Source organism: Nelusetta ayraudi, unplaced genomic scaffold (assembly GCF_046127955.1).
Source record: "Nelusetta ayraudi isolate G7.1 ecotype Tasmania unplaced genomic scaffold, CSIRO-AGI_Nayr_v1 ptg000168l, whole genome shotgun sequence".
Classification (NCBI taxonomy): domain Eukaryota; kingdom Metazoa; phylum Chordata; class Actinopteri; order Tetraodontiformes; family Monacanthidae; genus Nelusetta; species Nelusetta ayraudi.
In genome coordinates, this window is record NW_027466218.1 from 249,968 (window position 1) to 276,485 (window position 26,518).

General features: G+C 43.4%; 4 protein-coding genes across 5 annotated transcripts; 1 reads left to right on the forward strand and 3 right to left on the reverse strand.

Moving 5' to 3' along the window:
• Positions 1-308: 308 nt before the first annotated feature.
• mapk14b (mitogen-activated protein kinase 14b) lies at positions 309-15,853 on the reverse strand. 2 transcript variants are annotated; one of them, XM_076014180.1, is made up of 12 exons: positions 15,723-15,853; positions 10,589-10,718; positions 7,624-7,682; positions 6,403-6,514; positions 6,241-6,270; positions 5,698-5,745; positions 5,495-5,609; positions 4,959-5,030; positions 3,321-3,400; positions 2,778-2,856; positions 2,348-2,521; positions 309-2,268 (listed from the first exon to the last, which is right to left on the reverse strand). In XM_076014180.1, the coding sequence occupies exons 1-12, from the start codon at positions 15,839-15,841 to the stop codon at positions 2,222-2,224; spliced, it is 1,065 nt and encodes a 354-aa protein (XP_075870295.1). In that variant the 5' UTR covers positions 15,842-15,853; the 3' UTR covers positions 309-2,221. The 2 variants fall into 2 exon arrangements, with proteins under 2 accessions (XP_075870295.1, XP_075870296.1); XM_076014181.1 differs by lacking the exon at positions 3,321-3,400 and adding an exon at positions 3,791-3,870.
• Positions 15,854-15,962: 109 nt separating this feature from the next.
• On the reverse strand, positions 15,963-19,871 carry tmem167b (transmembrane protein 167B). The gene is made up of 3 exons (XM_076014187.1): positions 19,718-19,871; positions 18,943-19,074; positions 15,963-18,194 (listed from the first exon to the last, which is right to left on the reverse strand). The coding sequence occupies exons 1-3, from the start codon at positions 19,725-19,727 to the stop codon at positions 18,112-18,114; spliced, it is 225 nt and encodes a 74-aa protein (XP_075870302.1). The 5' UTR covers positions 19,728-19,871; the 3' UTR covers positions 15,963-18,111.
• A 126-nt stretch (positions 19,872-19,997) lies between these two features.
• LOC142880338 (protein FAM107B) lies at positions 19,998-23,071 on the forward strand. Its single transcript, XM_076014185.1, has 6 exons — positions 19,998-20,115; positions 20,988-21,183; positions 21,630-21,663; positions 21,861-22,005; positions 22,550-22,694; positions 22,808-23,071. The coding sequence occupies exons 1-6, from the start codon at positions 20,111-20,113 to the stop codon at positions 22,904-22,906; spliced, it is 624 nt and encodes a 207-aa protein (XP_075870300.1). The 5' UTR covers positions 19,998-20,110; the 3' UTR covers positions 22,907-23,071.
• A 1,229-nt stretch (positions 23,072-24,300) lies between these two features.
• b3galt6 (UDP-Gal:betaGal beta 1,3-galactosyltransferase polypeptide 6) lies at positions 24,301-26,517 on the reverse strand. The gene is made up of 2 exons (XM_076014182.1): positions 26,230-26,517; positions 24,301-25,836 (listed from the first exon to the last, which is right to left on the reverse strand). The coding sequence occupies exon 2, from the start codon at positions 25,824-25,826 to the stop codon at positions 24,810-24,812; it is 1,017 nt and encodes a 338-aa protein (XP_075870297.1). The 5' UTR covers positions 25,827-25,836; positions 26,230-26,517; the 3' UTR covers positions 24,301-24,809.
• Position 26,518: the final 1 nt, after the last annotated feature.

Here is a 26,518-nt window from a genome sequence, read left to right on the forward strand (position 1 = left end):
ATAATTACAGACCGCATGAAAAACTGCCATCAAGACTTCTCAGGTAAATAGTGTTGGTGTTGCGACGCGAAAATAACTCCTCAATCACAGGATTCCGCCTGTTGAAGACTAGATATCCCGGACATTAAATCTGGTGACATGCGATTAATTAAGTCAGCCACAGTTTGCGCGTATTAGTTTGTTTATGACCAGTTTTGGGGCATCATAAATGGCTTTTCTCTTTTGCACCCTGCTGCCATCTAGTGGAAGTTTTCCAAAAGCTGCAACTAAACGCACCCTTTCAAACACACTGCGCATTGTTACAGACGTGAAAAATAATAGGCTTTATTTTCCAGTGGGAGTGGTATTTACAGGTGCTGTGAAAATGTGTTTAAGGGCATAGTAAAAAAAAAAAAAAAAAAACACACAGGCGAGGAAAGCCAAACTCAAAGTGACTACGGACAGTGGGGGTATAAGGACAAGATAAATAATCGAATTTATACAAATCTTTCTTTAGAAATCTACAAAGAATGAGGCATCAGCATTGCCCTGAAAAATCCAGTGAGTAAACGTACACTCTGACAATCATGTGCCCTGCTTAATTAAACAAATTACAAAAAACATAGTTCCCACATTACTCAAAAACATGTAAGAATCACATGATGACAAATGATGATTTTACACACAAAAGAATAAACTAATACACCGGGAAAAAACCCACTATCCAAAACTTAAACTGTTATATTGATGTGGTTCGCTTGACTAGAGCCAAATTCACTTTAAATCTGGCCCCTTTCTCAAATGCATGCTAATTCAACATGTTGACATCCTTGTAACACACTTAATGTTGATTTCTGAACATTTTCCATGTAAACTCTGGAAAAAGATATACTTATAAAATTTGCAAAAGATAAATAAATGTTCCCAAGGTACATCCTACTGGTTAAAACCTACAGAACTAACAACGTTGGCTCCGACTGCAGTCACCACGGCTGGACTGGGGTTTGAGTTTATTGTCAATGCATCTTGTTAGCAATGAAGAAATCTCTATAAATAATAATTATAGTAATAATAATAATAATAATAATAATAATAATAATAATAATAATAATAATAATAATAAAAAAACTTAATTCTGACAAATACTATTTTTTACATCGAAATACAAACAACAAAAGATCATAAATACGGGTCAGACTGGCATTCCCAACATTCAGTAAACATCAAAAGTACTGTTGTGATATATATATGCAGTATGATTTAACTATGTTGGTGTTGTGGTTCAGTGAACTGGTGGAACATAACTGGTCCCATCATGCACTTTGTGACGCTATTGGCTGCGGCTGAGACATTCACTTGAAACATGTGATCAGAAGGACTTAGGAACAAACGGACATGGAGGAAAAGAAGGAAAACTAAAGGTGTGTAAAGTGGGCGGGGAGATACATTTGCCAGGTCCTCTTGTATCAACACTTAGAATTGGGTGATTATAAGACGTAATGAGCCTTCCAGATTCAAGTCTTCAAAACACAAAGCTGCAAATTTGTGAATAATTTACAAATTTCTAGCCTATCCCGTACATATTAAATGACATATCTAGTATTATTTGGCTTATCTCAAGTCTCTGCTAAGGTTTGACTCAGAATTTTACACATATACAGTGGTCTGGCTGAGGAGCCTCTGTACAAATACTGTTGTGTTGTATTTATGCTGTGACGTCTGCTGACAGAAATAAAATATAATATCAATGGGTGGAGACTGAAACACTGCAGGTGAAACTTTCCTAACGTCCGTCATACGATATTCATCAATTACTGCAAAGTACTCATTTCATAAAACAGTTCAACGTCTCTCATTTACTTTTCAAACATACTGACAAGTATCTTTCGGTTGATGGAGTCAAACAGCTTGGTTTCAAATGGTAAACGTTGGGACAAAAAGACTTAACAATGAGGGAATTTTGCACTGCGTTACAGGAACAGCAAAGTGTTGGTGGACGGAAGGAACAGGATGTCAAGTTTGATCCCTGATATCGCGGCGTCCTCCCGATGGGCTGAATGGTGGCAGGCACTTGAATGTCGAGGTTGTGAGATGAGTGTGCGAGCAAAAGTGGTGGACAGCCATGTGAGGCTGATTAGCCATAAAGAGTGTCCCTTGGAAATCAAACAACGGAGGAAACATTGCCCCTCACCCACCCCATCCATCCGTCCCTCCTCCTCACGATTCCATCTCATCACTGCTGTCAAATGGGTGGAGGGACGAAGCTGAGGACCTCCTCATAGGTTAACCCTAAGAAACAACACATGGTTGTTGGATTATTTCTGAATCAAACGGCTCTGCATACAGCCGTGGCATGTGCAAGTCTTACTTTTCCATTCCTCGATTTCCAGCTCGCGGCTCTCAAAGCTTTGGTCATAGGGCTCGGCCTCAGGCTCGTCATCTGGGTCGTGGTACTGTGAGAAGTACGGGTGGGCCAGGGCTTCGGACGCCGTTATCCGCTTGTCTGTGTCCAGCACAAGCATTTTCTCAAGCAGGTCCACCGCTGGGACATGAAGAGAGAAGAAAGACAAGAAGCAAGTCAAAAATCACACCAAAAACAAGATCAACCTTTTTTTTTTTTTTTTTAAAGTTACTTTAAATAGTATAATGTAAAATTCAGCATCTGTGACTGGGAGTGAGAAAATCTTTTCAAAGTGAGGCAATCTTCTAGAAAAACGCAGAATCGCATGGTTGTGTCTTTATGTCACCACTAGAGGGACTCAGTGCGCAGGCAACTTGAGGCGCCAGACAGAACTTACCCAGCGGGTTGGCGCCTAGGAACACATCAGCAAAGTTCCTCTTGGGCATTTGAGGAAGAGAGTTTATGTAGTTCCTCGCCTGTGGGGGACAATTGATAAAATTTGTCTTTTGCACTGGGTTTGCCAGTGAGTTATGCCATTGCTTTAAATAAGGCTTTTTTGTGATGGAAACATATATTTATCTGGTGCTTGAAATAATAAACTGAAAACCAATCAGTATGGGTACTTGGACCATTGCCCAAAACATGATGCCCTCATTTTTAGAATCAAGGTTTCCACAGGAGAGAAAGGAAGGGAAAAAACTGAAACACACCAACAAAGCACCCTGGGAAGTCTGGCTGAGCAAAACACAGCGAGTCAGAAAGAGGAGAAGAACAGAGGGCAAGTGGTGTCAGAGCAGAAGCTGGTGAACGGCATCAGATGATAAAGGAAAAACCTGATTGAAAATGACACTAATCCAGCGGCTGCAGGTATGTCTAGCTGGGGTGGTGGTGGGGTTACATGGAATGGGCTGGGGGAGTGGGAGGAGGCCGGTTGTCTCACCTCATGGCTGGGCATCCTGCTTATGAGGGAAGCTGGGGGCGTCCCCGTCAGGCGCATTATCTGCTGCAGTTGGTTTATGTCTACGGCTTCAGTCAAGGGGTGTTCAAAAAAAAAGGCTGACAGGAAGTGGGGGAGACAGTTCCCGCACAATGACACATTCACCCCAGCTACAAGTCACAGTGAATTGATTTAGTTATGGACTCTGTAGCTCAGCGCTGCGCTACACAGAGAGTATAAAAAAAAGAAGCCTTTTTGCTGCGTGATAAGAAAAGATTGGAAACGGTTTTATGCCCGAGTGAAGTGGAAACTAGAGCCCAGGAGCAAATTCAAGAAAGTGCACATAGGTGACGGAGCGTAAGAGGCAGTGAATAAGTCAGACCCGGTCCAGGCCAAAAACAGAGGGAGCACAGACACAGGTAGCAGAGGCAGCAGAGCCGAGCAGTTTTGTTTTTCCTTTTTTTGACACTCACTGACTCCGAGGAGATTTTCAGGAAAAGCTCGGGCCCCGGCGTTCCGACCACACGCAAAATACACTGCAACTGATCAATGTCTACCACAATCACATGAAGGAAAACAGGATGGAGGAGAGAGGACTGAGAGAGGCCCTGCCTAAAAAAATGTTGATGAGTTTATTCAGAAGTTTAAGAAACAGAGTCAAAAATTAAAAATAAATAAATAAATAGATACAATTTTAAAAAAAGACTCCACCTGGGGATTACAGATTTTCCTCAATGTTATTTTTCAGCTTCTTTAGCATTAATACAGCATATAAATGCTTGGAATCAGTCACAATAATAACGTTAAATGTTTGTTTTTTAAAAAAAACAAATGTCCAATGAAAACTTAATTGTATAGTACTTAGTAATGGACTAGGAAAGGAAAATAAACAAAAGAAAATGAAAAAAGACAAGTCTACAACATACAGAAAAAAATCAACCTCCTCAGCGGGAGCACAGACAACTAGTGCTGTGCTCAGCTTGTGCCATTCAGTGCATGTTTGGTTTGTGTTCCGTGCTGAAACACTCTGCCAGGCTCTGCTGCCGCTGCGCATGGCAAGACTTGTGGGAGGGAAACAGGAAGGGGCGCTGTATTCTCGAGGATCAGAGGAGAACGGTGGGCAGCGATGAGTCACAGACCTCGGGGGACTCCGATCGCATCTCACATGCACATGCATGCACACGCACAGGCCCGCTCTTCCTGGACTGCTGTGGCATGCGGCCCACCGACACTCAATTATGATTTGTTTTCATCTGCATCTTGTTGTGTCAATGGTTAGTTTCAATGACATCACTTCGATCTGGACACTGCTGATTAATACCAATTAATAAGTGTAAAGTAATCTGTTCACAAGTTAGTTGAGTACGTTGTCGTGCTGAATGCTGCATGGTCACCGTATAATATCACAGCAATTTCAGTCGGGAGTTTGCAAACACGAGTAACTCAAGGCGGCGGCTTAACCAGCATGTGAAAGGGCTTCCGCAGTCATCAATAACTGAATTCACGCGTGTACTGCAGTTAACAGCAAGGACAGCATAAATACAGAGGACCTGTGTGCATCTGTGCGCTTCATCTGTACCCAAGACTGACTGCACACTGCACTTGTGCAACACACAGGAAGCTGTGGCTGTGGAAGGATACGGTCGGTTCCGGGGAAGAGTGGCTTTCCAGTGAGGAGCTCGGCCATGATGCAGCCCACCGACCAGATATCCACTGTTGCAGATTGTAAAGAAATACAAAGAACAGAGTGAAGCCCACATAAGATAAGTGCCACACAGGATCTGACATACAGCTGCCCAAAGGGACTTCGAAGAAGAAAACAGAGGCTTATTTTCACAGTCTGACATGAGTTTAATATGTGGCTGTGGCATGAGTGAAGACTTTGTGGAAGCTCCATCCGGTTTATTTCAAATGTTTTTGCTCCAAGTCTGCCAAAAAACCACAGTTTCATTTCAGAATTTTGCACTTACTATACATAGTAATCAGAGAATAAAGAGGCCCTCTGTTGACCGCCTTGGTGGTACAGCGTGAGCACAGACTGGCCTGGCCTGTCTGGCCTCATTTCTCTTTAAACTGCCTTCACTGTTTTTTCTTCCCCAACCAAGAACAGCTTGAGACATAAAAGCCACATTGCAAAGGTCTACAGTATATCGGCCTGCATATGTGCACGTACATACCTGTCATGTTGTAGTGCATCCAGTTGAGCATGATCTCAGGGGCTCTGTACCACCGTGTGGCTACATATCCCGTCATTTCATCATCTGTGTGCCGCGCCAGACCGAAGTCCAGGATCTGGGGCAGGAAGCAGAAACCAGGTGGTTCAGCCAACAGGTTTTTGCCAATCAGACAACAGGAACCTCATTTTTAAAATCAGTCCCACCTTTAGCTCACAGTCTTCATTCACAGCCAGGTTACTGGGCTTCAGGTCCTGGAGACAAAGATACAGAGGAAGAAATGAGGCAAACAGAGGCATTCTGCAACTAGATTTCTAGTTGTGTGTAAACCAAATCGTTTTTAAGAATTGCAAGGGTGTTATTCACCGCTCTAACCATTTGATAAAAGGTGAGGTCTCTGTAACGATCCAGTAGTTGAATCATCATTATGCTATGATTTCAGGGCTACATTTTGTACAAGTGCCACATTAAAAAAAGAAAATTTGCTCTGTATCTTGTTAATGAACTTTGCAGGAATGGAAAAAAAAGTCCATCCTGTGATGTTTCTGGCCTTTTGCAATATCACTTCTGACATCTTCTAAACATGTGCATGGTCCAGCAATGCATCGGTTTAAGCAGGGAGCTACAACCCGATGTTTTCTGAGGCTATAAATGAAGGGTTAAAATGCTACATTAGAGTCTGAAATCCGACCTAAACCAAGACCTGAAAACTGCTTTATTGTGGGAGACGGGTAGAAATAAAAACTTACTCTGTGGATGATGTCTGCAGAATGGATGTACTGTGGGACAAAAAAGAGAGATGTTAGCATGGTTGAGTGGGCCTTTCTTCAATTATTCACAATATTGCTTTCAGGTTGGTAGGACGTGTTAGGTGGTTCAGTGGACTTGTGCGTTTTCAGAGCTCCACCGACCTTTAAGCCTCTGAGAATCTGGTAGATTAGGAACTGGACGTGGTCGTCAGTCAGCTTCTGACACTTGATGATGTTATTGAGGTCGGCTCCCATTAGATGGGTCACCAAGTACCTGCAAAAGAGAGCCAGTGGTTCTCAAGCACTTGGAAATAAAAGCGCGAACCATGAAATGGGAGAGAAGTGCACGGCAGGGTTGAAATTACGTAACATTGTCATTGTGTTGTGACTGGGCCTGCTTGGATAACTGAAGGCTTGAAAAACAGGAGCAACAGACAAATAAATTATGGGGGGGGGAAAAAAAAGACCTACTCATGGCCTCTGCACACAAGAATAGTTCAGTGTCAGTGTAAAATGTAAGAGTCGTAAAGTTTTATAGCTTAATAAGCTTTTCACAGCCGGTAATTTATTTCCTCACTTAAATATAATTCAGCTGCGAAACAAAAAGCTGACTCAGTCACAGCACAGCACAGCCGGTGGTGAGAGGACACCAGTGCAGGAGGGCCGCATTCACAAAACCAGACAAAGCAAGGGTATCATTGTCAGACCGAACGCAACACAACTCGAGTCTCATCTCAGTTATCTTTCTTTCATCATAACTGGGGGCACCAAATGAAACCCAACTGCATTAATGAGTCACGCGCCGGATTGCTAATCCTGTCTGCGTCTGATTGGTCCCGGCAGACAGAGACGATACGCTCTTGGCTTGTGAACAGCATCTGCTGTGTCTGTATTACAACAGCAGGTGACTTTGGGCACGTTTCTCCTTCTTTCCATCTTCACACACACTCACAGAAAAAAACCCCTCCATCGGTAAACTTCCTCACATGCTCGCAACCTTGTAAGCACGCTGCTGCTGCTGCTGCTGCTGCTGCTGCTGCTGCTGCTGCTGCCATGTGGAGAATTCAAGGGCACTGATTGAATATTCTGCGCACACATACTTCTCCAGAGACCGCCAGATGGCTGTTACCATGGAGATTAGCTGGGATGTGTACAGCGCACGTGTCACCTTGCATTCATATGGATATAAAAAAAACAGGCCACCTGCAGGACATGAATGAGCTACAGCCGGTCGCGTGTCTCTAACTTTAGACTCTGCACTGTGTGTCGTCATTACCAGTCGCCGACAGGGAGGGGCAGGACTTTAGCCGGGTGACGAGGAGGGAACAAATTGAGGACAGAGAGGGGGAAGAATGCAGAAGATGTGACTGATGGGAGACTTACACATCATTGAAGCCCTCTAAAGTGGTCGCCGGTGTGAAAACATCTAACAGACCAATGACCTGAAAGAAAGAAAAAAAAAGATTTCATCAGTCAAGGACAATTTCAAATAAGTGAGTGGTGAGTGATGCTCTGCTCTTGAACTGGTAAGAAAAAAAAATAATGTCAACTGTCTGGCATGTGGTCTTTTGAAATGAACGTGCTTGAAAACACCTCATCTCACCATCTTTCAAAAAAAGTGAGCAAAAATGTTTTGCCTTTGTAACATTTTCGTACTTTCAAGGACGACAGTTTTTTTTTTAATCTGCAGTTTAAAAGATAGAAAAAAAAATGCCACAAGGTCTCAAGTGTGCTCGGCTCCAGTGAGGAAACAACTGAAAATCTCATCTGCAGGGCAAATGGAAACCACAGCGGATGTGCTCTGATAGAAAGCACCAACATTTATCTGATGAAGTTTGTGCATCATGATGACTAGATTGACAGCAGTCACGTTGAAGTTGTGTCTACAGGGTGAGAATCAAGTTTTTACTCATCAGGTAATCATTTAGTTTACTTGAAAGAAAAAAACAAAAAAAAACGACAGTCATCTCAGTTCCATTAGCTCAAAAAATTTAAAATCCAACTGCAGTTTGTAGGTTTGAACCGAGAACAGAAAGCAAAGGCAGAAAACACATTAAAGGATAACGACATGCGCAGGTCTGTGTATCTATAGCACGCAGTGCACGGCGAGCATGCACACACAAGCTCGCACCCTCCCCTCGGAAACAGGCAGAGCTGTGGCGGTAGCAGCAGCTTACAGGCGGCAAAAGCTTGCGGCTGATTGGTCGACAGGCGCCACAACAAACAGCCGATTGGGCCGCTCTTGTTTTCCAAAAAATCCAAACCTACCGAGTCTCCTGGCAACAGCAAAACACACAGTTCCCTCTCGGTGTCGAGCAAAGGTAGGTGTTAAAGCACTTTGGTGATTTGAGGACTAAAAAGGGACGGCTTTATGCAACGTTTCCTGGTATGATGAAACACGACCTGGCTCATTAAATATCACAAACTGAACACACGTCCTCTTTACATAAGCTGCTGCACATTCCAATCCCAAAAAAATAGAAGAGGAAAATCTACATCCTGCATCCAGTGCAGAGATAATAGCATTGGTTCTACAGTATATAATCCTTGTTTTTGAAATAAATGCACTGGAGTGTTTCACCAGCTGGACCAGTTCATCCTGCAGCACTAATCCACACTCAACAACTTTATGCAGCTCTGCTTGAAACAATGGCCTTTGCAGAAAACAGGATCCAAGAGGGGATTTTTATTTATTTATTTATTTTTTTGCAAAAAAACCCACAACTGAAGTTCAAGTGGGGAGAAATTCTGCTGCTGGTGGGCTTCCCCCTCTGAGACTTGCAAAACTTGGAGCTGAAAGTAACTGAAAGCAACAGAGACAGCAGGATTTTTTTTTTTTAATCACATTTAGACCCTGTCCACACACACAGGATGCAGAAGCTCGTCACTTTGGCTTGAAGGAATCAGAACCGCTGCCGTTACGTAACGAGAGGATTCACACTCCGCAGTCAAGTGTTTGCTCGTCGCAGCAGCAGCCCACAGTCACAAACTAGGAACTGTTTCTATGTCGAAAAAAAAAAAAAAAGAAGAAAAAAAAAAGACAACAAAACAAAAACCAAAAAAAGACTTTGCGGCCTGAAAATTCTGCACTGCACCCTTCTTTCCTATGTCACAATAATATGTGTCTTAATTGAATTGGGAAACAGAATTGGGAAAAGTCAATCCTTCTCTTGATTAAACCCCTTTGTGACATCACTCGGGGCATTGATGTCTCTTCCAGGTGAGTGATAACACCCCTGCCCGTCTTCTGCCCACTGAATTTTTTTTCTCCCATGTCTTCCACGTGAAACGTCAAACAACAGTGGAACGATAATCCAGTGCTTTTGCCGAAGGCTGCAAACTGAGGCCTAACATGCTGCTCGCAGGACATCTGTAGCGTGATAAAAGAGGAATAGCAATGGGTTTTAAAGGGTGCCTTTGAATTTTGAGTTTCCTCAAATTCACTTCTTGCAAACATTACCTCCTGTTCCAACTGAATGTGATTCAAACCTCTATACATCCCTGCAAAGGCAAAAGTAAAACCGCACCTGAACTGTTCCAATGACACTGGTCTTGGCCGAGCTGACTAAGTGGCAAAAGATTCAAAAGATAGTTTTAGACAGGAAGCGATACAAAGCCGACGTCTTTGTCGCCTTCAGCTGCTGTTTCCACAGAGAATGGTGTTGGCTGGCTAAGCCGCGACGGACCAGAAATGTTTTGCACATTTTCAATGTGGTATTTCAATTTGCGTCAAAATCTACACAACCAAATATTGAAAAGTGTTGTGGCATGTAAGTCAGTGACAGTGGCTTTCCTCTCTATCCAGGTGAGTGAATGTCATAGTTAGCAGCAATGAAATCAGGCCATTTCAAGTGTGAGAGGAAATAGCACTGCAGAACACCGTTTGTAGACTAAATGAACAGCGTACAGGCATTAAATTGAAACATGGACGCTGAACTCTTTGGTTCAGCTTTCCCAAGATGCGTAAAGAGTTTTGAGGTCGTGCTCAAACAAAAGCTCTCCGGCGGCAGGTCGGCGTGGTGCGCCCGCCACTCTGTGACGTTGTCACTTTGACGGTTGGAATTTGCACGCCGTGGCACCGTCACACTATACAGGCGCTGGAAAGTTTCTGTTTCGAGTGTTTGCTTCCAATCAGCGATGTAGGTCACGTGATTTTCCCGTCGCGACAGCTCAAGCAAAGATCCGAGAAGAGAAGTAACAACAGAGCCTGTTTCTACAAGTTCCAGGTCAGTCTTCTGTACACGTATCTGCACTTCTGCAACGTAAAGGCAAAGCTTGCTCAAGAGCTTAACTGGGGAGGGAAAAAAAAGGCAGTCCCACACAGTTTCAGCGCCCTGAGGCAACTTACGTTCTCGTGCTTCATGTGTTTGAGCAGCCGCAGCTCTCTGTAGGTTCTCTTGGCGTGGATGATGGACTGGAAGGGTCTGGACAGCTTTTTCACCGCCACCTTCTGGTAGGACTTCATGTCCATCACTGAGCTGCAAAAGACATCAAAAAGTGCTTTAAGCCACCAGTTCCCTCACTTGCGTTACAATGAATAAAGATCCGAATTCTGATGTGTTTTGGCTGTGAACAATGAAAATATTAAAACAATGCCGTGTCTTTAGGGGAAAGGACGTCTTTACTAGATAGCGTAGGCGGCCTTGAGGCAGTAAACAAGCAGAAAAAAATTGCATAACACAAGTACAAAAGTACAGTTTCATTTCTTAATGGACTGAGCAGCCTGACGCTGAACGGTAGAACATGACTGAGCCTGTTGTCTAATATCAGCTCCACTGCACAAACCAACAGGGTTCAAACCTATTTTTAACAGAAATAAATAGAGCAGGCTGAAAGTATTAACGTAACTGTTGATCTGAAAGAGTTGAAGATGGCTTTCTAAAAAGGTCCCTTATTGTGAAAGTTTCACTGCAACAATTTCACTGAAAAGCCCTGTGCGTCTCTACCATGGTAACCAGCGTAACAGAAATGGAAGGGGGAAAAATCCACTATTTACTCCTTCTTTCTCTCCAACAAAACAAAACGTTTGACACAGTTCTGGAAGTCAGCCCTTTGTGATGTCACACGGTGCACTAGCCCCAGGGTTAGTGGCAACACCCCAAGTTAGGCATTCACCCCTGTGAGAAACCCGCTTTTAATCCCCCGTCAAACATCCGGAAGGTCCATCAAAATATCACTTTGAGTAGGAAACTAAAAGTAAACATGCTGTTTAAAGGTGATCACTGGTGTATGTGCTGTGTATCTTAAGATCTTGAGATCTTAAGTTAACTCTGTGTCAAGTTCCGCTGCTGACTAAATCAAGAAAGAAGCGACTGAAATCGAGATATCGCAGATTCATTTTGCAAAGTTTCACTTTCAGCAGACTGAGGTGCGACCAGACCAATCAGTCACAAATGCAGGCAGGGTGTGGCTGCGACAAAAAAAACAAAAAGATACTTTAGCACAAATGATGCAAATTTATCATTTCCTTCTTTTAGCACTTTAGCTAAATACTTAAATCAGAAAATAATCAAGCACAAAAGAATCTTGCAAAGAAATAAACTATAAATTTTCTCTCCTTTGTTCTTGCATGTACGCAGGAACTAAAGCGACAGACAATTAACCACGTTCCTTACAGAGGGGTCACGTCAGGTGGACGACCCGTTACGACCCGTAGCAGGAACAACTTTGTTTCCTCTCGCCAGATTGTAAAGGTTGCTTTGCAGACTACCACAATGAGAACAGCTGAGGGGAAAAGAAAGGGAAATGGCACAAACTCGTAAAAAAAAAAGTTGTGAAATGTCCGCGATCTGAACGCCTGACCCAGTCTTGGGTTTCACTGCGGCTCTTCAGCATTGTGAACGGAGTTCAAGGCCGTGTCTGAGATGAAACGCTTGAACCTTCAGCCGCGCAAACTCCCGCTCGTGTTGCAACCCAACCAATAGCTGATGATTCATCGATCGCACGTCACGTGCGGCACCCAATCCTGCGGGCGTCACACGTCCACACCACCAGGATCACCTGAGATAGCTGGCACGTTGTTTTCCAGCAGATCAAAGACAACCCTCCGCACCCATCGTACTCTGTGTACAGGTCTTGCAGGACAACCTGTTGGTGCGTCGGCGGCGATGAGGCAAGTCAAGCACGAGACTTTAGCAAAGGGCCGAGGGACAAAACATTCATGAGTTTTGTGTGATTAGAGACAATGGGAGATCAGTCTGTTGCAAATGGAGGAGTGCAAATGAAACACGTTTTGTGGGCTGGAGCAGCACTGCACAGTCAGACAGGCAGTGCTGGCTAAACAGCAGGGCAACGGGGAAACTGGAGCTTTGGCCTCGATGGAATGTGGAGATTTAAGGAACCTCGAGTCCTTTTTTTAAACGCTGCATCAATGGTGTTGCCACTTGGGTTCTGGTAAATCATTACTGGCTGTGGGGAATCCATCCATTTTCTATACCCGCTTCCTCCTGTACTCAGGGTTGTGGGGGCCTGCTGGAGCCTATCCCAGCTGTCATGTGGCAAAGGCAGGGTACGTCCATGGATGTATTATAAGAACTGGATACCGGACTGGCAATATGGTGGCGTGCCGATTTTTCCCAGTGGCTACTCGAGGTACTGAAGCAAAAAAAAAATCAGACCGCAATACAAAAATAAAATCAAGCTGAATTGCTTGAGTATACCCATCAATGCAAGTTGGACGGTTAAATGCAAAACACAAGAGGAACCTTGAACCTCTTCCCATAAATTCCTGCATTATTAAAAAGGAACAGTCATCAAGCCTTGTTGTTCATTGAACAGTGACAGGCGTCATCGAGCTGTGATGGTGAACACTGTGTGCACAAAAGAATGACAAATGGAAAAAAGAACAAGTTTTTGTTTACTCTGCCCACAAGACAAACACGGCTCTTTATTAATCCGGCTCACTGCAATTACAACCCCGCCGCCACAGTTTCAACTAGCTTGCTTTAGCTGTTTACACGGAAGCAGCAATAATAGCAGCTCATTTGTGCAGCGCAGATTTAATCAAACTATCGAGAGGTATGAACACAGACATTTTCCGAAGGGCTCTGTTGCAAGAGGTGATGACGAAACAGGACCACTCCCTCCCTCCCCTCCCCTGCACAGAGGAAACAGGTTCCCCAGTCTGTCTGATCAGAGAATCAAGTTTGGTACGCTCTACAAGCATTCATTTTTAACAAGCTCCCTTTTTTTTATGGACTTACATGCAGAGGATAAACAAAGAGAATGATAAACAGAAGACAAACTGAAAACAGAATTGCAGAGCATCTGCATGAAATTATTTTTGTCAACTTCTCCAATTGAGTATTTTAACTACACCGTTTCCTGGTCCTGTTTGTCGGCACTTTTACTTTGAGATTTAAAGAAAATATTATATTTGCCGCCCATCTTTCGCCATTCATGATGCCTGTATAACAGGGATCTACATCTTTAACCACAGTGATAGCCCAAAATTGATGTTTTTACCCGTCTGACATCATAACTCACATGACTTCACCTACCAAGACTAAATACAATAAGCTCCGGGAGTGAGTACAATTGCTAGTTTTGAGCGCGAGTCTCCTGCCGGCATGTCACTTGCAAGTTTCTTGCTGAGCCTACAATCAAGTGCATTAAACAGATCTTTCAGAGTTGCTCATTTGAAATGCATACATTCCCCCCTAACTGAGTAACACAAGACACTCTGCAAACAGTCCACACTGGGATCCCGAGCCTGCAGCATTCACTGCGAATACTGACTTTCCACACAAACCACACCACACCAACAGTGCACCGGCACCATCTGAAAAAGCTTGCAGAGTACATTACTTGTTTTTTCATGGCAAGGTGACCTATTCTAGGGTCTAGTACGCCTGCTCCTTATTCTGGTTGAAGGTGTTGAGAAATTTAGGTAGAAAACTAAAATATCTCATGAAAGAATTGACCGAACTTTGAACTTTAACTGCCTCATAATATTAATAAGCCTCTGGACAACGAGTTTCAGTTTAAATCCAAACACGTCTCTGTGTTGCAATTGCTATTGTGCAACAGTTTTTTGGTTTTTTTTGCATGGGTGGGAATTTTTGGGAATCCTGCAGAAGGAGCTCAAAATCTGGGAGGACGGAAAATAAAAGGTTGTATAATTCCCACTTTTGTGCAAGGCTAGCACAAAATAACACATGCATACAGTTAAGAACAACTAGAACAAACTGAACCAAGAGGAAAACATGAGGGAAAGTGTTAACTATTTAGTGACAATCAAAAAGTGAAATTTATGTGAGGTTAATACGAGATGTCAAAAAGCAATGGCAGTTCACCATTTCAAATGAGCAATGCAAATAATCATTTTAATGACTGAAGTATTTTGACCTTTATGTTGGATGTATTGTTATGAACATGAAAAAAAAAGAATGAAATAGTAAAACAATGTTCAAATGCAATGTATATCTAATCTCTTCAGAACTAATTTCATGCAATTCCAACCAGTATTAGGGCCAACAGTTACTACCCTGAACTGCCATAAAGACATATCGCAGCTGGTGTGTACTGAATGCTATTGTGCCCACTGCTGCAGCTATAGATGTAGGATGAGGGATGGTCGGCCTCACAAAGTGACAAACTTTGAGTACGACGATGTGATGACTAACCCACGAGTGAGACCACTACCTAACCTCGGGACCGTGAGTCATGGGTGTACCACAACGGGAACGAAGGGGTGACATCATTCTAGAGTCATCATCCTCGTCAGACGGGATCTATGGAAAGCTCTAGCGATGCACGAGGGGGGCCTACTTTCTCGGGGGGGAGAAAACCACGTGACCTTCTGGCAGTCTGCAGGCTGCACCCGATTAGGACACAAAAAAAATGCATAATGGAGGTGACGGCTGCAGGAGCACAATAGTGTGTGTTGCCACGGAAGGAGAGCGTGTTCTCTGCTTGTTGGCCGGACACAGATCGTATCGGTACAAGAGGCACCACTCTGGCAGGTGATGCAAGCACGGGCATGCAGCCGATCAGCCCTGTTTTGAGAGGCTGATGAGCCATTCCAAAAAACACAAGAAGCAGCAAGAAAAAAGAAAAAAAAACTTCGTTTGGCACAGTTGAGTAATAATAATCGTACGAAACACGGGGTTTGAGCAAAAAAAAAAAAAAAAAAGAGGAACACGATTAAAGCAGCAGAGTTTTTTTGTTTTTTTTTCCCTCGAGACAGCCGGAAAAAACAGCATGAAAAATTGTGCACGAAAACAACAATAATCCCCACCCACTGAAGAAATGCGAGCCACAGCGAGAAGAGTGCACGACGTGCCACCAAATTCAAAGGGGATAAAGTGTCCCAGACAAGCAAACAGTATGACCCTGTCACTAATTCTTCCGAACACATCGGCGAAGCAGCCCGCCGGGAGGAAGCCCTGCGGTCGGTGGAAACCCACTCGACCGCCCTGCGATGCAATGCAATGCAACGCAACGCAACCAACAGTCCCCTTGCAACACCGCTCGCTGCTTACCACACGGATCCGTAAGCGCCGGAGCCAACGGGGGATAAGTGCTGGTACCGCTCCGGTACCTCCCACACGGTTTTGTTGAGCTCCTCTCGATAGAACGTGGGTCTCTCCTTCTGCGACATCCTTGTTGCGTATTTACTCGCAGAGCGGGCGACACAAACAAGGCAAGCAGCGGAAACTTCTGCCCTCTCACTCTCCGTGCGGCACGACGTGGTGTTCTGTTGTTGTTTTTGCTGCTGCCGCTGCTGCTGTTGCTGTTGCTGTTGCTGTCTCCCCTCCTTCTTGCTTCCTTGAAAAAGGGCGAAGCTGGAACGCTCATTAATGTCGCGGAACTTCAGCCGCCCACTTCGGCAGAATTTCTCCCCGCCGCCGCAGCTTGTACGCTGCAGATAACTTCCTCCCTGAAGACTGCTGGCTGCGGGCAGGTAGCAGCAGGGTAGCAGCAGGGTAGCAGCGCTAGCAGTTGGTAGCAGTGCTTCGGCGTGTCTCTCTCTCTCTCTCTCTCTCTCTCTCTCTCTCTCTCTCGCGCTCGCTCTGAAATTTCTCCCCCCCCCCGTTCTGCTGCTGCTGCTGCTTGTTCGGCCTCTTTCCCGGAGCGCGCGGCCGGGAACGTGCACTTTCTCGAACGTGTACGTGTTGTGGGGGGGGGGGGGGGGGGGGGGGCGCTCCTGTCAGACGTCTACTAAATTTCTCGCGAGAATTCCGCGGCGTTCGGGAAACCGGGGAGGACGTTCCCGTCACCTCCCTCCCTGTCGCCGTCAACCGGTGGGAATCTCCCACCGTCAGCTGCTAAAACTCGTCGGACCGGTTTGCGTGTACTTGCGATGGTTTCGCATGAGACATGCTTTCATTCGCAAAACATGCGTTGTCATGAGAGAATTGAACACTTTGTAAATCCAACTGTCCATAACATGTAAATATCTTGTTTATTTTTCCTTTTATACCCTACAAACATTTTTATTGCCGTATTTAATATACATTTAAATAATAATATAAATAATATAGGCCTATAAAGGCCTTCTATTTTATTTTCCCCGACAAGTCAACAAGCTGGACAGAAATAAGTAATATCGCAAGTGTTAATGTGCAGATTTTATGTGGCCAATAAGTCAGACACACGTTGTGATACCTAACAGTTGGCCAGTCATTATAAGCTGCATGGCATCAAAATGGAAGTCATAGTTTAGCAATTTAAAAGTTGTTTTGTTTTTTTATCTCCATGGCTTCATCGCAGGTCCACATGGAGACACCCCCCCCACACACACACACACACACACACACACGCGCAAACTCCACACAAAAAGGGAATCGCACCGACAACCTTCTTGCTGTGAGGAACCACTGCACCACTGTGTCGTCTATTGCTTTTCAAATATGTAAATACATATTGAGTGTGCAGAACCTTTACCAGAACCCTACTAAAAAAAAAAAACAAGCATTTAAAAAATAAACTAAGACAGAGACAGTGTGCTTAATATTTTACTCAAAATTCAATGTCATTCCCGCCCAAACAATTTCTTCTTATAAAAAATAAGGTGAACATCAGAATATCATTATTTAAATTAGTAATGATGGCATGAGAAGCACCATCTCTATTTGGCATTGCATTTAAATCTCCCGGCAAGTTGGATGCCGAATAACCACAACATATTACAAATGTGATGGAATTTTTTTTGACAGCTGTGGAATTTCCAGTTTAATGTGAATGTAAAAAAAAAAACCCACTAATATTACGAGATGCTAAAGGAAATACAACATACTACACCTTAGTAAAATGTATATTTCCAAATTTAAACTGAACAGCACTGTTAAAAGAGAAAAAACATAACGTAAAATATAATCGTACATAGCAACATCTTTATATATTAGCTTTGTATATCCTTCCCGCCACCACTGACAGAGGAATTGGTGCAGAAAAAACAGCATAGTTGGGAGCAAAAGGTGATCATTAATATATCTGTTAACACATCACCACTGGTGGATTTTTGTTGGTCATCAATTGTTTCCAAATATATACAGCTAAGCTATTTTTCCACGTTGTACACATGTATATGGTGTAATGCACAAACAACTTCCCTTCCATCTTCTGCATCCTTCAGCAAAAAGACAAACAACCGTATTCGTGAACAGGAAGATTCCATGAGTTTCTCCTGTGTGGCACAGATTCTGGATGCCCTTCATGTCTGTAGCGCATACACTGAAAGAAAGAGATGCTGTACTCAATCACCAGAAGGGGGCAGCACAGGCCCAGTCTTTATCACGGGTCCACAGGGCTTCATCAGTTGTGCAATCCTGTAGATGTCCCACCACATGGATCAGTAACAACAACCAGACAGATGAGTACGTGCCCAGCCTGTGGCCATCCAGTCTTTTGCAGTCTCGGATGACTTCATCATTTCAAAAAGACTATGTAGAAAGCCATGGCCAAACAGGAAAGTGCCACGGGAATGTGAAGCCGTGTTCCAATCACTGCAGCTGAGAAGAGGAAAACATAGGGAAGAGGTTAAGCAGGTATAAACAACACAGGTTCACATTTTGATTTTACTTGGTAATTTCATGCTATACAAACTCCAAGATTTTTCTTTTCCATTCCAGACTCCAAAAGAGCAGCCCTACACAATATTTCCAGTATACTTCATTTTAGTAGGTCACTAAATAAATGTTTAAAACTATCAACATGTAGGTTGGTAACAACAACCACGGCCTAGTGTTTATTCTGCCCACTGAGACCACATCGTTGCTGCCCTGTTTTTGTCCCCTTTCAATCATGTGGAAGGTCCAACATGCATCAATTTTGGCATGAAGCAATACTGACTGTTTTGTAGGAGGACGTAAACAGAGGGTGAAGTATGAATTGTAAATAAAACCCTTTAACCAGTTTGTGTGGAATGACACAATTTCAAAGTCCACTTGTTGTGTCTGGTTGTGTGTGCAACTAAAGCCGAAGCCAAACATACAATTAAAATTATGCTGCAAAAGCACAGCACAAATCAGGCAAAGGACTACGTAAAAAAAAAAAAAAGTCGACTGAAGTCTTTTAAGAACAGATAGAGAGGATCTGATCCATTAATACTCATATTTAAATCTACCAACGACTGATAAAAAAAAAAACAAAAAAACAAAACAGGGGGCAAACAAAATAAATTCTAAAGATGAAGATGTCCACGTTGTGGCATACAAATTAGGCCAAAGTGTCTGTATGTTCCATGGATTAATGGGTCACCTTTGTAGAAGACGCCCCACACTCCTTTCTTCTCAGACAGCAGCCAGCTGTTGAGGCGAGGTACCTTTTTGAGGTATGCACAGGTGCAGATGAACAGCACCCCAAACACCAGGATGCCATCAAATGAATACACTAAGGAAAGAACAACTTAGTGGTTATTTTCGGCGCAACCCGTACACAGTTTAAAATAAATATACAACAAAACCAAATGTGCGGAAACCTGAGCGTCAAACAGAACAACGCGCGATCTTCGCTGACACAGCGCTATTCATTTGAATTCATAAACAAGGCACTCTAGACTTTACGTCGATAAGTTAAGGAGCAGCCCGTTTATGATCCAACTAAAGGGAGTCGCTAATTAAGTTTACGTGCAAACAACACTCGCGTTTTCACAAATTCAATGCCTTTTTAAATCCCCGATGAAGTTTTACCGAGGCTGTCCCGAATAACTGACGATAAGCAACAGATCCCCTTGTGTCAACCGAGGCTAGTTAGCAGGACGGCTCGTAGCACGAAAACACGGTACCACAAACTAACGTCACGCCTAGATATTGTCAGGAAGGGGAGGTTGGCTAAACGTAAACATTGCATCAAGAAGGTTGCAATTCCAAAGAAAAAAACGCGCCGGCATCAATTCGTGAGCTGTATATCTGGGCCACGTATACAGCTAAGCTATCTTCCCACTAGCCGTTCCCCCCATAGTGGCTTAGCTTCAATCACACGTCCTGCTCTGTTACAGAAAGTTCTGGAATTGATGCCACCGAAGCAAACTTACCATTTGTCATATTCGCGGGTTCTCGTTGACGACGTTATAGGACTGTAGGCACCGCAGTGTTAAATCAGAACACCATCATGGAAAAGATATTGCTAGATATCCTGCACTGTCTACTGGTTCACTTCGCAATCACTCGCTTGACATTTCCGGTTTCGCTGGCTCACAGTCTTCTTTTACGTTTAATTTGCGGATTCCCGTGCAACACCACACTGCCATCTACTGGGAATTTGCTGTATCGCTTATTTGCGCACAAACAACCGCGAGAAATAGCAATAAACACCGTGTGGAAAGGAGGAGACAAATACACCGGGGTCGTACATGCTGCTAATATTTTAGAAGGTGTGACTGACACGGCGCATTCCGCCATTTTATGGCCAGAATAATGGCACCTGAATGAGGTAAGTGGGTGCGATAAACAGTGATGAAAAGTGCTGCCTCTGATCCAGGGCTGCTCATAGATACACCCGTGGGCAGAGAAGCGGGAACAGCAGGGATCAAACATCGTTTTCACACGCACCGAAATGGGCTGACACCAGCACATAACCACCTCCACTTCCTCTCTAGAGGTCCATTATTAGGCTATTTAAACTTCTACTTCTTTTTCTTTTTTAAAAGTAATTCCAAAATGTGTTTCTGCCTAAATAGCTTCCGTCTCCATCAGCTCTGAGGGTCCTGGGTGTCAGCATGTCAGTGTACGCAAACTGCATTTGAGACACATTTGCATACTTGGCATTATGAGCAGCGGGCTGCCACTATTTTTTGCAAATCCTCTCTCGTCATCATTTGCACTTTGCTTAAGCTTAATCCCTGCGTCTCTTGTTAATATGCTGCAGCAGCAAAGCTGACAATGGGTCACTGGTCTGATTTTGGACCAGGACAACATAATAGTTCTGTTTCAATCTAAAAATTTCAACAATAAATTGAACATGAATTGTCAAGAGACTTTGCATTGAGCCATTTTTGGGATCTTTTACCCTGCCTGCAACTTTGAGTTCTATAAAACTGGGTGTCACCACAACCAAAACACTGTGCTGTGCATCAATTTTTACTTTCACACCAAGTGGAAAGAACTTTTTTGTGGGAACAGTATAGATCAAAGGATTTGGGCTATAGATTTAGGCTTTTTCAGCGGGAATCTTGACAACCCTCAGCTCAATAGCCACACTCAACAACAGCCCTATTTGTTTACGTTCTGCTTGAACTTGACGTCGCGTCATCCTCATATTAACTTAACATTAATCCCTCCCCTCCATATGTTGTTCCTGCTTAGGACGGCAACATATGTGTCTGTCCTGAAGGAAACAAGGTTGGAACAAAGGCTTGGAAGACACTTAATAAGATTTGATCTCAGGACACATGTTCAGATAAAGGTTTGCAGCGTGGAGGCGAGTTGCTGCTGCTCCGCCTTCCCCTTCTTAGAGAACACATTTCACGCTTCAGGAATGCGGCTCTACCACAACACACAGGTAAGAATGGATTTTAGAATTGTGTAATTTGTGTAAGGTTGTCAAATTTTCAGTGGAATAGCAGATCGATTCTTGATGAAGAAGGGCTGAAAATGCCAGTGTTGCTTTATATTATAAATATTTATAACGAATCAAGTAAACATACACATTTCTTTCCACATTAATACTTGTTTAGTAGTATTAATTGAAAAAAAAAAAAAAAAAAGTACTTAAGACTTTTAGTTGTGACACACCTCTCCTCATTTTGGGGAGAAAAAAACATGCAAAACCACCCTAAATTTAAACGTGTTCAGTAATGAAACCCATAACTGTCTTCAATGATTTCAATATGCCATGCGTATTAATATTTTTCAGTACTTTAGTTATTTTAAAAATAAGTCCTCATATTTAAATGCAAAAGCCTTTTACCAGCCAACTGACCTGCTCACTCACTTCTGTTCATTTAGCAAACGCAAAAAGCGGCTCTTCGAGTCACAACAGGTATGGTGACGTGTGTTTACCTAAGAAATAAATCTCATTGATTATTGTTTTAATGTAATAAGACAATAATAACGTTAGTAATTATTGCATTGTTATTATTGTATTATTGTTATTATAATATTGATGAGAAGTTGTGACGCTGCATCATGTACACCACTAAGTAAGAGCTGAGGAAAGCCCGTTATTATGTGTGACAGAGGGACTCGGGCTCTGCCGGATGGTACCTGAAAGTCAACAACAGGTGGGTGGCGACCTAGTCAAACCGCAGAAGCTGCCAAATCCCATCATAGCCTCTCAGCAGCACAGAGCCCTGCACCAAGAGCTGCTCCTCTGCCACAGATGGTGAGTGAACATGCAGCTCTGTGGCCGCTCCAAGTGAAAAGTTCACCTAATGCATTTGCTCATTTGCAGTTATGTAATCCTGAGATGTGTCCGTCTGTGCAGTTGGTTCAGGTTGTGAAAATAAATGCGTTGCTCACTAAAGAGAACATACAAGTCTGAATTATTGCAGGGGCATAGGCATGCATTATATTTCACTGAAAGAAGGCAACAATGAATAATTATACATTTGCGTCTCTTCTTCATGAGTATTAATTAAAAATATATGAATATTTTGCTCAGACCAGTGGCGAGTGTGGATGGCACTGGCCACGTCCAGAACCATCAATGTATCTAAGTAGCAGAAAAGAAGACAATATAAACTCCACAGAATCTGCTGATTTTTCTTCAGTTATTGAAGACACCTACAAATCATATCTACTAAACAGACCCCATTAGCGCAAACAGAAAACAATTCACAACACAACCTCGATATAAAAAAAAGCACTTCTAGTTTCAACATCATGCATTCATCCATTCAATCATATAGGCTAATCTGTGTCCTCAGGGGTCTGCTGCCCAGAAGAAAGCCAGAGCTGCAGTGTGTGCTGGAGCAAAAATGGAGGGAGAGACAGAAGCAGAGGGAGCTTCTCCTCTCCGCCTCCTCTGATCTGGAGGTGAAACTACGTCAGAGGCGGCAGAAAATACAAGCTGTGAGTAGTGCGTACACCAAGCAATATAGAGTGACGCGTTACATTCTTGGGCATCTTCAGGGTAAGACTGATCTGTGTGTAGAAATGTATTGCAAATATTTGCTGTTTTGCAGCTGGAGTTGGAGCAGAAGAGGAAGAGCGAGGGACTGCAGAACGTGCCTGAGTTTGTCCACGTGAGAGGAACCCTGAGACGCGTTCAAACGTTCTCATAGTGAGTGTCACCCTCAAAGGGACGTTAAAAAAAACACACCGACGAAAGATGAATTGAACTGTGCCGTGCTGTAAAACGTGATTCATCCCTGAGCCACAGTTGCACAGCTGTCAGATTGGAGAGCCCCGACCCGACGTAGCAAATGTTCATCAAACCAAACTCTGTTCTTACTCAGGTTTCATCCCTGGTTATATGTAAAATGACATGAGAGCACTTTTGATCGTTGCAAAGAGATTACTCCAAACTGTCTTGGTAGAAATGTTCGCATGCAGAGAGATTCAGAACATATTTTGTCGGACAACAATGAGAGGAATTAATTTGAACCTTTTTAATAAAACATCCAGGAAAGTTGATCGTACGTAACAAAACAAACACAAAAACTATCAGGTGCGATGTGACAGAATCTGTCAGTAAAAGAAAATTCTCCTATGATGGTTCACAGAAATCTTGACGTGGTTCATAAACAATGGGTTTGAAATTGGATGTGGCTAATGCAGCAATCGTCTGCTGCTGATGCTGTAACATATCGTACCGTGTAAACCAAAACTCCACACATTTCACAAGGTTTGGCTCAAAGCTACTGACGTCACGCTAGCTTGCAGAGTTGAACAGCGGAATAAAAAGTTACAACATGAAGACCTGTTTCACTTTAAAAGTGTTTGGGATTAAAAACATAACAAAACGGAAGTGACCAAGTACCTGCTTGTAGTCTATCAGACAAGTTTAGCAATCTTTATCAGTGACGTGCTACAAACATTCACCTGAAGAACCTGCACTGTAGTGAGCTGACTGAACTGAGCTGGTTACTGGAGTAAAATAGCTAATAATTTAACTTTATTCCATAATTGTCCACATGTCCAGGTTTGGCATTTCGGTGATGACTACATATTTTTCTCCATATCTTTGCCGCGCAGGAAAGCATGACTCAAACATTTCTATATTAGGAACAGCTGCTTAATGCTGTGTGAATGCTTATAATCTCATTTCACCTTTAAATTCAGGTTAAGTAATGACAAGGCCTTCTGAATATGACACATTCATTATTCTTTGCACCTCATGGCTATTTTAAAACCTTGTGTATCCTCCGGAAAAAAGCTGCACATTTCAGCCCCCATGAACTAGTAAATTAATGCAAAGTTGCTGTTTTCCCCACTAGACAAAAATATAAAAATAAAATGTCTCCTTAGTCACAACAGCCACTGAGGTTCAGTGTTAACATATAGTGTGATAGTCAGCTGAAAAATAAATAAAACAATAAATAAAATGACCAAAAATTGCTTTTTAGAAAAAAGACAAAACACTGCAGTGTAAGAACGTGCCATCTGTGTTTGCACTTTGCAATACACTAAATTAACCTTTAAACATATATTATAGGTTTTTTTTTTTTAATATATATATATATTTAGTGATCCATACAGCAGAAGTAACGGGGAGACATAGGAAGGGAGTACCGAAAAAAAACATGGGCACAAATTTCAAGGCTTTCAGCGAGAAGAACACGAGTCAATAAAAGACACCACAGTGATGGCAGCTTTTCTTTGAGATGCAAAAGGGTAAAAACGACATTAGCTAAGCCAATCTCCATTGAGACACCAGTTGACAAACATATATAGATGAAGTAAAGGTGGATTATTCCATCTATAAGGCGCTCCAACAAAACATATATTTTTTTTATTGTTCTTAAATGATCTTTTTTTTAAGAAATAGAAGGCAGAATTGCATTTTTGATTTGGGTTTTGGTTGGAAATAATTGCGTGTTACAAAATTTTAAGTGGTGTTCCAATGGAAACTTGGATCAAAGGAACTATCCCTCGACTGCCCAACTTCGGCGATGTAAATCGGAGGCAGACTTTCAGCTTGCAGAAAGGAAAAGAAAAAGGAAGAAACAAACAAAAAAAAAAACCTCAAGGGACGCCATCCTTCCTCTGACAGCACTGCGACGGCGGCACGCCCCAGTCATACACGTACGACAGTCGCAGCTTGACTTCCTCCTTGCAGAGCCTGCCGTGGCGCTGCAGGGTCTGGTGTTTCTCCAGCATGTCCTCCAGGCTCTGCTTGTGCGTCACCAAGTACTTGTTGTTGCAACCGCGCGACTTGTACTCCGTGTCAAACCGCGGGTCGTGCGTCCGACGGACGTCCACCGGTGCCAACCACGCACCCAGAGACACGTCCTCACTCTGCCACGTCTTCAAGTAGGCCCTGTTGAGATGCACGAAGCGTACCAGGTCAGCTGACAGGATGTAGCCGCCGCCCAGTGCGTAGGGCAGGTAGTAGTCACAAAGATCCCACAAACTCTCCCTCCACTTCCCAGCTGATTTCACTCGTCCCCTGCCAGAGAAGAAGCCCCAGTAGAGCCGAGTCGGTTCTTTCCCCTTCAGCTCCTCCTTGAGCAGGTCCAGGCGAGCGAAGGTGTCGTCGTCCGCCTTGAAAACAAACTTGAAATCCACATTCTGGTCCAGCCAGGAATACATGTGCAGCAGCTTAATTGTCAAGTTCTCGTACGAATCTCGCAAGTCGGGCAACAACAGCAGATCTTTGTGGCGCCCTTGCTCTGTGTTGAGGTTCTGAAGGTCCTCGTTGGAAAGCCCATGGGTTCCCACGACAAACTTGGCCAGAACATCCGAATCCCGCTTGGCCAGCCAAGTGCTGCGGATGATGCTCCTCCGCTCTGTGTACTTCGGTCCAGTTGTGATGAGGATCACCAGGAATGCCGAGTGATCCTTGCGTGCTGGAGGATTATTGTGCTCCAATCGGGACTGCAGCGCATTTGGGTGAGGGGCCAGGCCCGGGGGGTCCTGCTGGTCCTGTTTTAAAGTTTCAGAGGTACATTTGGCTAAAAAGACCAAAACTGCTGCAAAACCGCAGATAGCGCCAATGACCAATGCGGTTTTGTGCCGGCACACCAGGCGCAGGAGATTCATGGTGACGCCTCTGGGGTTTAAATAAAGAAAAGGAGAAAGAAAGAAACATTCAATAGTGTGTCGAGTCACATATCACATATTTCCAGTTCGACTTAATCCCAATCAAATTTGTCTCTTATTATGAAGTGCATATAACCCTACCTGAAGTTAAAAACAACCACATATTAAAAAAAAAAACTGCATGCATTCAAACAACATTGAAAAAATGTTTGCATTCAAATAAAGAAATCTCCTGGCGTCAGATGCATCTGACAGTGAGGTGTCTTGTCCCCATCTGTGCTTCTGTACCACCAGCACCCCTCTACCTTATTTGGACAGCGTTTCAAATTATATTTGAATTTTTTGTTGTTGTTGTTGTTGCAGTCTTGCAACTTGCGCCTGTTAAACAATTTGTTCAAGTTACCTGAGCTCGTGTAGTTGTACCTTTCCGGTGAGTGACAGTCGGCCGAGGGCCCAGACTCTCGGGGCTAACGCTAGCTACCGAGATAAGACCCTCTGCGCACTTTCCGAGATCACCCGACACAATGAAAACACGCACTGCCCGCTCATATTGCTGTGCGCGCAGGATGAACAACGTCAGCCGAGACCTGTTCGGTAAATTGGCACGGGCAGGTTAATCTTTCTGAGAATGACTCAGTTGCAGGCGCGTTCAATTTCTCGTTCATTGTAAAACAAAAATCAGTTGTGTATTC

Coding starts and splice junctions, on each gene's coding strand:
- mapk14b (XM_076014180.1), bottom strand. CDS start 15,841: ATGTCGCAGAAGGAGAGACCCACGTTCTATCGAGAGGAGCTCAACAAA. Junction 7,683..10,588: donor AACACATGAAGCACGAGAAC/GTAAGTTGCCTC, acceptor TCTTTCTTTCAG/GTCATTGGTCTGTTAGATGT. Junction 5,031..5,494: donor GATGCACTACAACATGACAG/GTATGTACGTGC, acceptor AATCTGCAACAG/TGGATATCTGGTCGGTGGGC.
- tmem167b (XM_076014187.1), bottom strand. Junction 18,195..18,942: donor GTGGGGCGTCTTCTACAAAG/GTGACCCATTAA, acceptor TCCTCTTCTCAG/CTGCAGTGATTGGAACACGG.
- LOC142880338 (XM_076014185.1), top strand. Junction 21,184..21,629: donor GGCTCTACCACAACACACAG/GTAAGAATGGAT, acceptor CTGTTCATTTAG/CAAACGCAAAAAGCGGCTCT. Junction 22,695..22,807: donor GGCGGCAGAAAATACAAGCT/GTGAGTAGTGCG, acceptor GCTGTTTTGCAG/CTGGAGTTGGAGCAGAAGAG.
- b3galt6 (XM_076014182.1), bottom strand. CDS start 25,826: ATGAATCTCCTGCGCCTGGTGTGCCGGCACAAAACCGCATTGGTCATT.